The sequence below is a fragment of the Peromyscus eremicus genome, unplaced genomic scaffold (assembly GCF_949786415.1).
Source record: "Peromyscus eremicus unplaced genomic scaffold, PerEre_H2_v1 PerEre#2#unplaced_666, whole genome shotgun sequence".
NCBI lineage: Eukaryota > Metazoa > Chordata > Mammalia > Rodentia > Cricetidae > Peromyscus > Peromyscus eremicus.
Window position 1 is genome coordinate 15,251 of NW_026734902.1, and position 14,901 is coordinate 30,151.

The following is a 14,901-nucleotide window of genomic DNA, read 5'->3' on the forward strand; positions in this document are numbered from 1 at the left end:
AGTATGTGGTCGATTTTAGAGAAGGTTCCATGGGGTGCTGAGAAGAAGGTATATTCTTTTTTGTTAGGATGGAATGTTCTGTAGATACCGATTAAGTCCATTTGAGTCATGACATCAGTTCTTTATTTCTCTAAGTTTTGATTTGGGAGTTCTGTCCAGTGGTGAAAGTGGGGTGTTGAGGTCTCCCACTATTAATGTGTAGGGTTTTATATGTGATTTAAGCTTTAGTAATGTTTCTTTTACATATGTGGGTGCCCTTGTGTTTGGGGCATAAATGTTCAGAATTGAGACTTCATCTTGGTGGATCTTTCCTGTGATGAGTATGTAATGCCCTTCTTGATCTCTTTTGATTGATTTTAGTTTGAAGTCTATTTTGCTGGATATCAGGGTGGCTACACCTGCTTGTTTCTTAAGACTGTTTGGTTGGAAAGTCTTTTCCCAGCCTTTTATTTTTAGGTAGTGTCTATCTTTGAATTTGAGATGTGTTTCTTGTATGCAGCAGAAAGATGGGTCCTGCTTTCGTATCCATTCTGTAAGCCTATGTCTTTTTATAGGTGAATTAAGTCCATTGATATTGAGGGATGTTAATGACCAGTGATTGTTCATTTCTGATATTTTTTGGTGGTAATGTGTGTGTACTTCTCTTCGTAGGGGTTTACTTCTATGGCTTTATCTATTGCCTGTGTTTTCGAGGGTGTATCTGACTTCCTTAGGTTGGAATTTTCCTTCTAGTGCTTTCTGTAGGGCTGGGTTTGTGGATAGGTATTGTTTAAATCTGGCTTTGTCTTGGAATGTCTTGTTCGCTCCATCTATGATGATTGAAAGTTTTGCTGGGTATATTAGTCTAGGCTGGCATCCATGGTCTCTTAATGTCTGCATTACATCTGTCCAGGTCCTTCTGGCTTTCAAAGTCTCCATTGAGAAATCGGGTGTTATTCTGATGGGTTTGCCTTTATAAGTCACTTGGCCTTTTTCCTTTGCTGCTCTTAATATTCTTTCTTTATTATGTACATTTAGTTGTTTAATTATTATGTGGCGAGGGGACTTTTTTGGGGGGTCTAGTGTGTTTGGTGTTCTATAGGCTTCTTGTATCTTTATAGGCATTTCCTTCTTTAAGTTGAGAAAGTTTTCTTCTATGATCTTGTTGAATTTGAATATATTTTCTGTGCCCTTGAGTTGGTATTCTTCTCCTTCTTCTACCCCTATTATTCATAGGTTTGTTCTTTTCATGGTGTCCCAAATTTCTTTGACATTTTGGTTCATGACTTTGTTGGCTTTAGTGTTTTCTTTGACTGATGAATCTCTTTCTTCTACTGTATCTTCAATTCCAGAGATCCTTTCTTCCATCTCTTGCATTCTGTTGGTTATACTTGCATCTGAAGTTCCTGATCATTTACTCAGATTTTCTATTTCCAGCATTCCCTCTGTTTGTGTCTTCTTCATTTTTTCTATTTCCCTTTTCAGGTCTTGGACTGTTTCCTTCATTTGTTTCATTGCTTTTTCTTGATTTTCTTTCAGTACTTTATTGTTTTCCTCCAGGACTTTATTGTTTTCTTCTAATTTGTTTGCCCTTTCCTCTAGTTGTTTACAGTGTTCTTCCCATGTTTTTGTCTTTTCCTCTACACAAGCCTCTACCTTCTTCATGATGTCATTCATAAGGCTGTTTTCTTCTGCTTCTTCCTATTTTTGATGTTCAGGTATAGATGTTGGAGGAGAGCTATGTTCTGGTGATATTGTATTGCTATTCATTTTGTTGTATGTATTTCTGCCTTGATGTCTGCCCATCTCCTTGTGGTTCGTTCTTGGTCTTATCAGCACACTTGGTTCAGACAGAGCTGACAGATTCATGAAGTCTCTCTCTCTTGTCCAGATGGGAGGTCTCTTTTCCAAATGGGAACTCTGGGGCAAGATGGGAGCTCTTCTCCAGAAAGGAAGTCCTGGCAGGTTGGGAGCTCTTGTCCAGAAGGGAAGTCCAGGGCCGGAGGGGAGCTCTTCTCTCTCTCTCTCCTCTCTCTCTCTCTCTCTCTCTCTCTCTCCCAGAAGGGAAGTCCGGGGCAAGATGGGAGCTGGGGGCTGGCCTCTAAGTCTCAGGAAGAGGCTGGGGGCTCAGGCGGATGGGCGTGGGGGCAGGGCGTGGAGACTGCAGGGTCTGCCAGGTGTCTTGGAGAAGGGGATCCTTCCCGGTGGGGCTAGAAGGGAACCTGCCCAGTGGCCAGAACTTGGGGCCAAGTTGGGCAGGTCTTTCCTGGAGTGGCTGGTGCCCAGGGATGGTGTCTGGGTCAAGCCAGGGCACTCACCTGTGCTCCAGAAGGGAAGTCCGGGGCAAGATGTGAGCTGGGGGCCGGCCTCTAAGTCTCAGGAAGAGGCTGGGGGCTCGGGCAGATGGGCGTGGGGGCAGGGTGTGGAGATTGCAGGGTCTGCCGGGGGTCTTGGAGAAAGGGTTCCTTCACGGTGGGGCTAGAATGGAACCTGCCCGGTGGGGTGGCCTGAACCTGGGGCCAAGTTGGGCAGGTCTTCCCCGGAGTGGCTGGTGCCCAGGGATGGGGTCCGGGCTCAGCCAGGGCTCTCACCTGTGCTCCAGAAGGGAAGTCCGGGGCAAGATCCCTCGTCAACATTTTTTAACCATTCTGCTACTCCCCTCCAAATACATAGATAGATGGATGGATGGATAGATAAGATAGTGCCACTCCCCTCCAAATACTTAGATAGATAGATAGATAGACAGATAGATAGATAGATAGATAGATAGACTTTGTGTGATATATACTATAAAAGTTGATAAGATTGGTGTCATCAGAGAGGCTTTACCCAGCAACTGATGGAAACAGATGCAGAGACCCATAACCAAACATTAGGCAGAGCTTGGGGAGTCCTGCAGAAGAGGGGGAGGAAGGATTTTAGGGTGGTAAGAAGGCAGTTTTAGTATCAGCTTTTAGCTACTGCTCTGATGCATTGGGATTTTAACTCTGCATTTGGCTCTGTGTTTCTTATTTAATAAGACTGTTACATCTGCAGCTGGCAGACAGAGAGAATAAATAGAAGGAGAAAAAGAGAAGAAAGATCACGGAAAAAGAAAAGGAGGAGAGAAGGATGCTAGGGGCCAGCCACACAGCCACACAGCCAGCCATGGAGTAGAAGTAAAAGTAATATACACAGAAGTAAGAAAAGGTAAAACCCAGAGGCAAAAGGTAGATGGGATAATTTAAGTTAAGAAAAACTGGCTAGAAATAAGCCAAGCTAAGGCCGGGCATTTATAAGTAAGAATAAGCGTGTGTGTGTGTGTGTGTGTGTGTGTGTGTGTGTGTGTGTGTGTGTGACTTATTTGGGAGCTGGGTGGTGGACCCCCAAAGAGTCAAAGAGTAAAAAACAACCAGCTACATTTTGGTACCTAACATGGGGTTCTCAAATTTCCATATGGTACCCCCTAAAAGAACAAAGAGCAAAAAGCAAAAGAGTAAAACAACAACAACAACAACACCTATGACTGAAAATACCACACACTTTGGTTACAGGACATAGAGAAATCATAGTAGAACTAAACTAGGATTTTTCCTCTCTGCTGCCTAGCTTTCATGGAGCTTGAAGTTGTTATAAAGGCATCTGGAAGAGAAAAGTCAGCTGTTACTCCTGAAAGCTATAACATCAACCTGCCAAGTAAGATATGTCCACTGGTGCAATAGTAGCATGATTTTTATGGAGTAACCAACTGCTTTCATATTGGATTTGAGGCCTGGTCCACAGGAAGGAATGCATTATCTCGTCCTATATATCTGGTCAAAGGCACATGGTTGGGGAGGTCTTAGGCCATAAGGATGAACCTACTACTTTTGTTTTACTGAATGGACAGGTTGTCTAAGTAGTTTCTAGATTTTTATGTTTACATCCACAAAATAGTGCTTCTCTCTGCCTTGAGCAGAGAACCTTCTTTTTGTAGTGAACAGTGGTAATACAGAGACTCGTGGCTGATAAAAGTGCTATGAATAAGTGACTTCTAAATACTCACCCTAAATTGAGTATCCTTATCACTCTCTCCAAGACTCAGGGGAGATCCTGGAAGAAAGGACAGGAAGAATGTAAGAGCTGGATGATGGAGAGAAGGACTGTGGAATGCTGCTTCAGGACAGAACATGGCCCATTCACTCATCAACTTGCAGAGCTGCAGTTACATGAGACTTGCATAAGACAGGGCTTGTCAACATTCAGTCATGGATGGGAGCAAGGGCTCAAGGAGCCCAGCCCCTCCCTAAACAGTTACTAGCAGTTGTTGACTTTTGGTGAATGGGGATCATTGTCTTCAGTGTAGCCACCAGGGAATTACACATGGGCCAGTGGAGAGTTCCATACCTATGCCCTGTTTAAACTCAGTGGGTCGCAAAAACAGATAAAACAAAAAACTTAACAGTGGGAGGAGAAACTTCTTGGGAGGAGTTGAGGTCGGCAGTGGTGAGAGAGGGATATGAGAAGGTAGGGTAATGAGTGTGGTAAGAATGTATTATATGCATATATGAAAGTGTCAAAAAAGAAATCAAATATGTAAATCGGGACTGTGATATAACTCAGCAGGCAGAGGCACTTTCTGCCAAACTTAATCACCAGAGTTCAGTTCCCCAGAACTCATATAATGGAACGAGAAAACCAATTCCAGCAATTCCTGACCTCCACACTCATGTGTCGTGCATGCTCCCCACACCTACAATAAATAAATAATGTAATTTAAAATGCCATAAGAATATATATATAAATAGTAACCCATAAAGTAAATACTAAGGAAATAACAAAAAAAATTATATAGTGAAAAACCATTAAACAAATTAAAATGTAACATTAGAAGACAGTCACTGAAGGCAAGAAAAGATTAAAAATAGACGAACAAAAAAAGACAAGTATGGGTAAAAAAATTCAAATGGAAGAAAAATCTAATTATTATCAATCATAACATTTATGACTGGATGAAATAATCCAAAGACTGATATTTTCAGACTACCATTTTAAAATTATCAGACCCAAATATCTGCTTCCTGCAGGAAGTTTGAGGTTACTAGTTGAGGTCTATGCAACAAAACTGCTGGCCTACAATCTTTCAAATCTGGAGTGCCACCAGCTTTGACTACCACCTCGGTGACTACCATGCCTCCGTGATCCTGTGCTACTTGGTCTCCTTGCATGCAGTTCAGCCTACCATCTTCAAGGAGCAGTTCCAGTTGGAGGTAGGTGCACATACTGGCTGGTTTTTGCATTAACTTGACAAAAGCTAGAGTCATCAGAAAGGAAGGAGCCTCAGTTGAGGAAATGCCTCCATGAGATCAGCTGTAAGGCATTTTCTCAATTATTGATCAATGAGTAGATCCCAGCCCATGGTGGGTAAAGCCATCCCTGGGCTGGTGTTCCTGGGTTCTATAAGAAAAGAGGATGAGCAAGTCATGGAGAGCAAACCAGTAAGCAGCACCCCTCTATGGCCTCTGCAACAGCTTCTGCCTCCAGGTTCTTGCCCTGTTTGAGTTCCTGTCCCAACTTCCTCCAAAGATAAACAGTATTCTGGAAGTGTAAGCCAAATAAACCCTTTCCTCCTCAACTTGTTTTTTGGTCATGGTGTTTTGTTGCAGCAATAGAAACCCTAGCTGAGACAAGTTGGTACCAGTGTAGTGGGGATTTGCTATGACAGACCTGACTATGTTTTGGGAGGATTGTGAAAGGACTTTGGAACTTTGGGCTTGAAAAGCCATGAAGTGTTGAGAGCTCAATGGGATGTTCTGTGGGAGCTTGGACGATAGCAATGTTGAGAGCGATGTAGAGGATTAAGACCTATCTTGTTAAATTTCACAGAGAAGATTAAAGACTCTATCAGGGCTGATTGCTATTTTGATTTAAGATCCCGTGGTTCTCGTTAGCTGGGGATGAAGAATCAGTTGTGATTAACCAAATACCAGAATTACTGAAGCAAAACCCTTGCTTTGCTGGGATACTCAATGCTGGTAGGCTGGAACTGAGAATTTAGAGGCAATTAAGAAGAGGCAAGCATCATTGGGGTGAAAACTTCTGGGAAGTGTTTCCTGAGAATCAGCACACAGAAGCTGTGCTCTAGAGGTGGCCAAGGTTGTACCTCGTGCTGGCAGCCAGACTTGGTAATGTATAAAAATCATTCAGGTGGTTCTGGTTTTGAAGGCATGGAGGAGTCATGGAGAGCAGCTGAGGCTTGGCACTGTGAGAGGCCAGGAAAGGCCATTGGTAAAGATGCAGCCTCAATAACAGTTGAAGGCCTGGGATTGAAGGGGTCATGAAAAGAAGTTGAGGCTTGGCACCATGAAGAGAGCCTATGAGATGCTGTTGGTAAAGGTGCTGCCCAGGGTCAGCAGAAGACTCCAGCAGCTTCAGAGATGCCAGTACCATGAGATGACCACCAAGAACAGCAGCAGCAGCAGCAGCAGCAGCAGCAGCAGCAGCAGCAGCAGAGTGCACCAGCTGGAACCTAGAAGTCAAGCTGTGTGTGCTGCAGAGGGCAAAGCTGGAGAAGTAACCCAAGCCCTTTGCAGGGGTCCAGAAGATCGTGAATAGATCCCAGACACTGGACAGTTGGAATTTGGTTTTGCTTTGATTTGATTGTGACTATGCCCTGATTTTTCCCTCTTGAAGTAAGAACATATTTTACTGGAGCCAACAGTTGAGAGTGAATTTTAAAACACTTTGGATTTTAAAAGAGTGGCTATTTTAAAGTGATTTATGTTTTTAATATGAGATCTCGGGCATGAATAAGAAAGGAAGGGTTGTGGCTTAATAGTGATGTTTGTGTGTCAAGTTGACAAGGGGTCATTTGTACTGGCTGGTTTTGTGTGTCAACTTGACACAAGCTAGAGTCATTAGAGAGGAAGAAACCTCAGTAGAAGAATTGCCTCCATGAGATCCACCTATCAGGCATTTTGTCAGTGATCAATGAGTGAAGACCCACACCACTGTGGGTGGTGCCATCCCTGAGCTGGTAGTCCTGAATTCTATAAGAAGGAAAGCTTAGCAAGCCATTTGAAGCAAGCCAGTAAGCAGCCCCCTCTGCTCCTGCCTCCAGATTTCTGCCCTGTTTGAGTTCCTATCCTGACTTCCTTCGATAATGAACAGCAGCAATATTGAGTGGAAGCCAAATAAACCCTTTCCTCCTCAACTTGCTTTTTGGTCATGTTGTTTCATCACAGCAATAGAAACTGTGGTGATATATTGTGTACCCTAATAAAGCTTGCCTGAGAATCAGAGAACAGAGCCAGCCATTAGATTAGACATAGAGGTCATATAGTGGTGGCACACACCTTTAATCCTATCACTCGAGAGGCAGAGATTTGTTTGGATCTCTGTGAGTTCAAGGCCACCCTGGTCTATATGAGATTTACTTAGTCTAGGAGAGGAAACAGAGGCAGGCAGTGGTGGCACACACCTTTAATCTCAGCACTTGGGATCTCATGCATTTGCTTGGGAGGCACACATGCCATTAATCCCAGGAAGTAATGTGGCAGAGCAGAGAAAGGTATATAAGGCGTGAGGATACAGGAACTAAAGGCTTTTTTTTTTCAGCTGAGTCCTTTTGGGTGAGAACTCAGAGGCTTTCAGCCTGAGGATTCCTGGAAATAGGATCAGCTGAGGAGTTGTCGAGGTGAGGTTGGCTGTGGCTTGCTCTGCTTCTCTGATCTTTCAGCTTTTACCCCAATATCTGATACCAGGTTTTTTATTATAAGACCATTTAAGATTCGAACAACAGAAACTGTAACTAAGACACTGGACTTAGAACTTAATGGAATCTAAGCATAAATATTATTTTATTCAACTCATCTTTGATTCTTGCAAGTTCCACAATGATCAGGAGAAAGATAATGGGCTTCAAACAAGCTGGGAGCAATTATATGAAGCTATTTCCAAAACCTGGCCTAGGTGGACATGCACAGAGACTCAGAACCCATCATTATATTTGGCCCAGTACCAAGAAGGCACACATCACCATCAGCTACAGTGGCAACAACATGCCTATCAACATGGCTTTTTGGTACATAGATGATGAACATGTACAAACTAACTGTATAGCTAGAAAATACCTATGAGGTGAAAACTTTCAATGCCAAATGGTGTCAAGAATGATTGGAAAAGACTTTCTGAGCAACCTTCCAAACAGAAAGAATTCAGAAGCTACCAAGCTAGGAATAATACAAGACTGGCTAAGATAGCTAATCCCACAGACCTAAGGCCTGGACAAATCTTGAACCCAGCTCTGAGACTGATGCTAAAATGCCTAAGGACTGAGATGGTAAAATGGTTAGAGTGGAAACTATATGCAATTCAGAATTCTGAGTACAAGAGCAAGTGGAAGCCACACAGATGAACAACCTGATTACAAGGACATGGTGGATATACCTAGAAATATACAGCCCAAATACTGCCTCCATGCCAATATCTAGAAGTAGGGTATGGCACCATCTCTGACAGCTTTGTCACCAAAGGTCACAAAAGGGTTTGACAAGAAGACACAGGACATCACAAAGGCCACAGATAAAATCAGGGAGGAAAAAGAAGCAGAGGACGTAGAGGATGAGGAGGATGAAGATGATGATGAGGACAAGGGAAGAAAGTACCATTGATCAAGCCAAGGACCAGCTAGAGAGGCCATGCTGCCTACTTTCACAGCTTAGTCCCCAATGTTCCCACTACAGATCTAGCCATGACTGATAACACCTTTTATGAGACTAGAGAAATTTCAGGAGTTTTATCCAGTAGAATTCATATTTGAGGCAATTTGTGGTGCCTCCCCACCTCCAAACATACACAGCCTTTCAAACTAGTGCATTGCCTTTGATTTTGTTTTAGTCCTTACTGTTGTGATCAGGCCATGCCCACTCTGAATTTCTCTATATTGTATGAAACAGATTTTTCAGGCTGTGCCCTAGGAGGTTCCATTTTACAAGCAGCTGGCTCCATTTTGAGGAAGAAGGACAAGAAGTCCCTGGGTAGACCCAGAAGCTGTACCATCTATCAGGTACCACCCATCCAGCATAGAGTGATAAATGACTTATTCCTGGGAATAGAAGAGGGCCCACTCTATTCATTTACTGGGTGAATTGAAATTGTGCAGCACGTGGGCATATTGAGGTCCTATAAGGAAAACTAGGCCCAAGAACTTACCAGATACACCAAACCAAGAAACGGGTAAAACTCCTTTACCTGGATCCCATAAAGTGATAGACACCTAACACTGTGTTGGCATGGCTCCCACACCAACCTATCATTTGATACCTGGCATATGCATGAAGGATCAAGGACTCCCTGACTGGCCTACTCAACTATTTTCCCACTAACCTGCTCTCTTGTATAGACCTGGACCTGAATTCACTGTTTCCTGCTCCCAGACCTGAGTTCAGCCTTTAAGCTCACAGCTGGAACAGCTTTACTCTCAAACCCTGACTCCAACAGCAGCTCCCTCCAGGCACCGATCTGGTCCACTGTCCTTACAGGCTCCTTCTCAGCCCATTTCTGAAGCCTCTTGAACTTTGCTTCAGCCTCTTTAACTCATGTCTATTCTGTACTCTTATACACATAGATATATTTACTGTGCTATGTGATGTAAGTGTTAGTAATTAAGATTGGAATAATGAACCTGCATTTGCCTCAGCCTAGCTACCAGGGTAGGGAGATTATGTGAAAAATTGCTGTCATTGAAACTGATAACCTTAGCAAATTTCTTTTTATTCAATAAATTCTGGCAGTGTAGAAAGACACAAACCTGTTTGCCTATGGTCCAGGTATTGCAGGCTCACAGAATTTGCCTATGGTTCTCTCTCTCTCTCTCTCTCTCTCTCTCTCTCTCTCTCTCTCTCTCTCTCTCTCTCTCTCTGTTTCTGTGTGTCTCTGTCTCTCTCTCTCACACACACATTTTCCCTCCCCTCCCCATCATTCCCTTTTCCATTTCATCCTCCTCACCTCTTCCTTCCGCTCCCCCTCTCCTCCTTCCCCTGCTCTTCTCTTCCCCCTCTTCCTTCTCTTCTCTTCCCTATCCTCCTCCTTTCCTTCATAGTCCTCTTCTCTCTTCCCCCTCCTCCTCTCCTCTCTTCCTCCTCTCCCTACTCATTTCCTTCTTTCTCCTTCATTCCCTTTTCCTCCTCCCCTCCTTTCTCTGGTCTCTTTCCTTCTCCCTCTCCTTCTTGTCCTCTCTTCCTCCTTACCCTCCCTCCTTATTTCCTTCCTTCATCTTCCCCTTCTTTTTCTTATCCTCTTCTGTGGGGCTGGCCTGAAACTAAGGGGTCGAAGCATGCCTAAAACCCCAGATTTTCTTATCCTGAGAGTGGCAGGAATCTGTTTGCACACCTTGCCCAGGTGCCAGCAGACCCTAAGCAGTTAGGCTTCCTGTGGACATGTCCCAATGCACCTAGCAACTGATAAGCTCCCCGAGGCTACAGGAACTGCTCACTGCTTACCTGAAGGCTGAAACAGCTGGGCTGGGCTTCCTATGACCTTATAAGGTTCCTTCCTCTGACCTCAGTTGCCTCTGAGTATGCAAATGAAGCACCCCCACGGTTCTTGCCCTAATCGACAACATACCACCACACGGACTCAAGAGACTATATTTTTCCTAGGATATAAATTTCCCTTGTTCCCTCCAAATAAATAGCTGTCCACTGACTAGCCTCTGAGTTGTGTCCCCTAAACACCCCAGTTGTACTCAAGGCCACTCAGGATTCATCTTTGGCTCTGCCCATGCTTGGCCTGTTTCCCCTCCTGACCACACCTGGACAAAGCTGCCTGGCACTCTCCCTCCTCCCCATCCCCCTCTTCCTTACCTCTCTCCTCCCTTCTCTCCGCCGTCATTCTCCAACTCCTTCTTCCAACTTTTCTACTCCTCTTCTTCCTTTCCTTTCTGCTTTCCTTCTCTCTGCCTTTCTCCCTTCTCACCCTCTTCCCTCTATTATTTCCTCTCCTCCCTCCCCCACTTCTTGTTCTCCTTTACCCCTTCTCCCCTTCCTTTCTCTATTCTCTTTCCCCTCCTCCTTCCTCTCCTTCTCTTCCTTCTTCCTTTCCTCCTCCACCTTCTCTTCATCCTCCTGCCCTCCTCCTCCACCTCCTTCTGTTCTTCCCCACATTATCTTCCTCTTCCCTCTCTCTTTCTCCTCCTCCCCCTTCTCCTCCTCTCCTCCTCCCCTTCCTTCTTCCAACCTTTCTACTACTCCCCTTCTTCTTCTTCCTTGTCTTCCTCCTCTTCCTCCTTTCCTTCTCCATCCCTCCTTTCCCTACCCTTCTCCTTTCCCTCCTTCTCTTCATTCTCTTCCTCTTCTTCACTTTCTACCCCTCCTCTCCTTCTCCAACTTCTCCTGCTCCTCCTCTTCCTCTCTTCTTCCTTTTTCTCTTCATTCCTCTCCTTCTCTTCTTTCCCCCTCTCCTCCCCATTTCCTTCTTCCTCCCTTTTCTTCTCCCCCTCTCCTCCTTCTCCTCCTCCTTCTCCTCCTCTATCTTGTTCTCCTCCTCCCCCTCTTCTCCTCTCCCTTCCCCTTTTCCTCCTCCATTGCTTCTCCTTCCTTTTCTTCCTCCTCCCTCTTCTCCACCTATTCCTCTCCTCCCCCTCTCTAACTCTCCCTCCTCCCTCTTCTTCTCCCCCTCTCTACCTCCCCCTCCTCCCTTCTTCTTTATACCCTTCCTTCCTTTTTCTTCTCAATCCCTCCTCTTCTTCTTCTTCCTTCTTTCCCTTTGGAAACCCAGGGCCTCCTTAGCTGCATCTCCAATCTTTTTATATTTTAAAAGATTTTATATATATATTAATTATGTGTATGCATGTGTTTGAGGTGTATCCATTATGTTGAAACTTTGGCACTAGGAACGAGGGCATTTTATCATGTAATATGAACTCCTAGTAGAAACTCATACGTGGAAAAGATAGAAGCAACAACATTCAAGCAATGTTGTCAAATAAGCAACGCAAATTCTTTTAGTGAACATTTATTTGTTGTTGAAATAGTGGTAAAGAAGCATTTAATATTTTTTATTTCTGTTCACAACAATAAGCAAACTGAAATATTAAGCCCTGTTATACATTGACAGTTTTAAAGGATATCAACTACACAATGAAAACAGCAAACACAGAAATGTTTACTGGTCCAGGTCATAACAGGGAGTGGTCAGCAGACCATCACAGGGCTTTGCAACAATACTCGGCAGGAGCCACTTTGTAATTACTGGCACTAAACAGAGAACTGGAATTCTCTGCTAGGTATTTAAGAAGATCAGGCAGATAGCTGCATACTAATCTGAGACTAGGCCTATTAAGGGACGAATGGACCATTGCAGTCCCAATTTTCACAAATAATCTCAGGAGGTGTGGAGCCCCATAAACCTGAGACATTGGAACATCAGGATGAGCAAGGTGGATTTCAGCATACTGGGGTTTTTCAAAGGGGCAGAGCAGCTGGGTGCCCAGCATCCTGTTGAAATACTCTCTTATTCCAATCACAAGTTCATCAACGGAATATTCCCTATTATCAGCCCCTCCTTGTGATTTTACAAAAGTGACATACTCGGCGAGAATGGTATCTACATTCTTCTGAGCAGGGAGTTGGAATAACTGTTTCTGCTTGTTTACCAAGTCCCAGTCCTCAACAAGACATGGTTTTAATTCTTCTGGCACATTCAATATAATTCCCCTTTTCATCTGCACTGCCTGCTCCCGTTGAAAGGTGCTGACAGCCCCAGCCACATTCTGGTGAGGGATCTGGGGTACTTTGCTGGTACCACTGCCACTTCTACTTTGTGGAGTATTCTGCATGTTCTTTCGTACTTGCACCTTAGGCATGGATCCTGAAGAGGATTTCTCTATAGGAAAGCCTTTCCTCATGGAGTGATGACCTTTCTCCACAAAGCATCTATTCTCTACTGTGTTACCTTTCTCAAAAGTGCACCTGCTTTGGGAAGACTGACCTCTCTCTCCAGAATGAACTTTCTTGAAAGAGCAACCCTTCTGTTCCATGCTACCTTTCTTGGCTGAGAGCTGTCTCTCTGCAGGGCGACTTTTCTTAGAAAGGTGACCTCTCTCCCCAGAGTGAACCTTCTCTACAGAGCAAAATCTCTTGGTGGGTACACCTTTCTCTGCAAGACGTCTTTTTTTGGGAGGGCAACTTCTCTCAGCAGATAGATGTTTCTCAGCACGACTGCTTTTCTTCAGAGGCCGACCTCTTCCTGTGGGGCGATCTTTCCCTGCAGAGGGTAGCCTCCCTGCAGAGTCACGCTTCTCAGCTGATTGACCCTCCTCTGCAAGGCAGCTTTTCTTTGAAAGCCAGCCTCTCCCTGTGGGGTGATTTCCACCTGTAGAGGGTCTTCTCTCCACAAAGTTACCCCATTTGACTGAGCGACCACCCTCTGCAGGGTGACTTTTCTTCCTAAGCCCACCTCTCCCTGTGGGGTGATCTTCACCTGTAGAGGGTCTTCTCTCCACAGAGTTACCCCATTCGAATGAATGACTCTCCTTTGCAGAGTGGCTTTTCTTCCTAAGCCCACCTCTCCCTGCAGGGCTACCTTCACCTGTAGAGGGTCTTCTCTCCACAGAGTTAACCCATCCCAGTAAGCGAACCTCTTCAGAGTGGCTTTTCTTCCTAAGCCCACCTCTCCCTGTGGGGCGATCTTCACCTGTAGAGGGTCTTCTCTCCACAGAGTTACCCCATTCTACTGAGCCATCCTCCTCTGCAGGGCGACTTTTCTTCCTAAGCCCACCTCTCCCTGTGGGGTGATCTTCACCTGTAGAGGGTCTTTTATCCACAGAGTTACCCCATTCGAATGAGTGACTCTCCTTTGTAGAGTGGCTTTTCTTCCTAAGCCGACCACTCTGTGCGGGGTGATCTTCACCTGTAGAAGGTCTTCTCTCCACAGAGTTACCCCATTCGACTGAGCCACCCTCCTCTGCAGGGCGGCTTTTCTTCCTAAGCCCACCTCTTCCTGTGGGGCTATCTTTACCTTCAGAGAGTTCCCTCTCTGCATAGTTACCCCTCTCTGTTGAGTGACCATTCTCTGCAGGGTGGCTTTTCTTTGAAGGCAGACCTCTCCTTGCAGGCATATCTTCCCATGCAAAGAGTCCTCTATTTGCATAGTTACCCCTTTCCACTGAGCAATCCTCCTCTGCAGGACGGCTTTTGATGGGGCGATATCTCCCTGCAGGTTGATATACACCTGCAGAGGGTCCTTTACCTGCCCAGTTACTCATTTCGACTGAGAGATCCTCCTCTGCAGAGTGGCTTTTCTTCCTATGCCCACCACTCCCTGTGGGGCGATCTTCACCTGTAGAGGGTCTTCTCTCCACGGAGTTACCCCATTTGAATGAGTGACTCTCCTCTGCAGAGTGGCTTTTCTTCCTAAGTCCACCTTTCCCTGTGGGGCGATCTTCACCTCTAGAGGATTTTCTCTCCACAGAGTTACCCCATTTGAATGAGTGACTCTCCTCTGCAGTGTGGCTTTTCTTCCTAAGTCCACCTCTCCCTGTGGGGCGATCTACACCTGTAGAGGGTCTTTTCTCCACAGAGTTACCCCATTCAACTGAGCGACCCTCCTCTGCAGGGCAACGTTTCTTCTGAGGTCGACCTCTCCCTGTGGGGTGTTCACCTGTAGAGGGTCTTCTCTCCACAGAGTTACCCCATTTGCATGAGTGACTCTTCTCTGCAGAGTGGCTTTCCTTTCTAAGCCGACCTCTCCTTCTGGGGCGATCTTCACCTGTAGAAGGTCTTCTCTCCACAGAGTTACCCCATTGGACTGAGCGACCCTCCTTCACAGAGCAGCTGGTGTTGGGGTGACCTCTCCCTACAGGAAGATCTTTCTCTGTGGAAAGTCTTCTCTTCATGGAACAGCCTCTTTCTATCTGTTGATCTCTCTCTTCAGAGCTAAGTTTCTCAGCTGAGGGCTCTTTCT

At 45.2% G+C, this 14,901-nt stretch overlaps 1 protein-coding gene across 1 annotated transcript; it reads right to left on the minus strand.

Moving 5' to 3' along the window:
* Positions 1 to 11,964: 11,964 nt before the first annotated feature.
* On the minus strand, positions 11,965 to 13,456 carry LOC131901921 (mortality factor 4-like protein 2). Its single transcript, XM_059252969.1, has one exon. It carries the CDS (start codon positions 12,974 to 12,976, stop codon positions 12,143 to 12,145), a length of 834 nt encoding a protein of 277 aa, XP_059108952.1. The 5' UTR covers positions 12,977 to 13,456; the 3' UTR covers positions 11,965 to 12,142.
* Between the last annotated feature and the right edge of the window lie 1,445 nt (positions 13,457 to 14,901).

Excerpts from the sequence above, each read along its gene's own strand:
- LOC131901921 (XM_059252969.1), bottom strand. The coding sequence starts at position 12,976 with ATGGAACAGAAGGGTTGCTCTTTCAAGAAAGTTCATTCTGGAGAGAGA.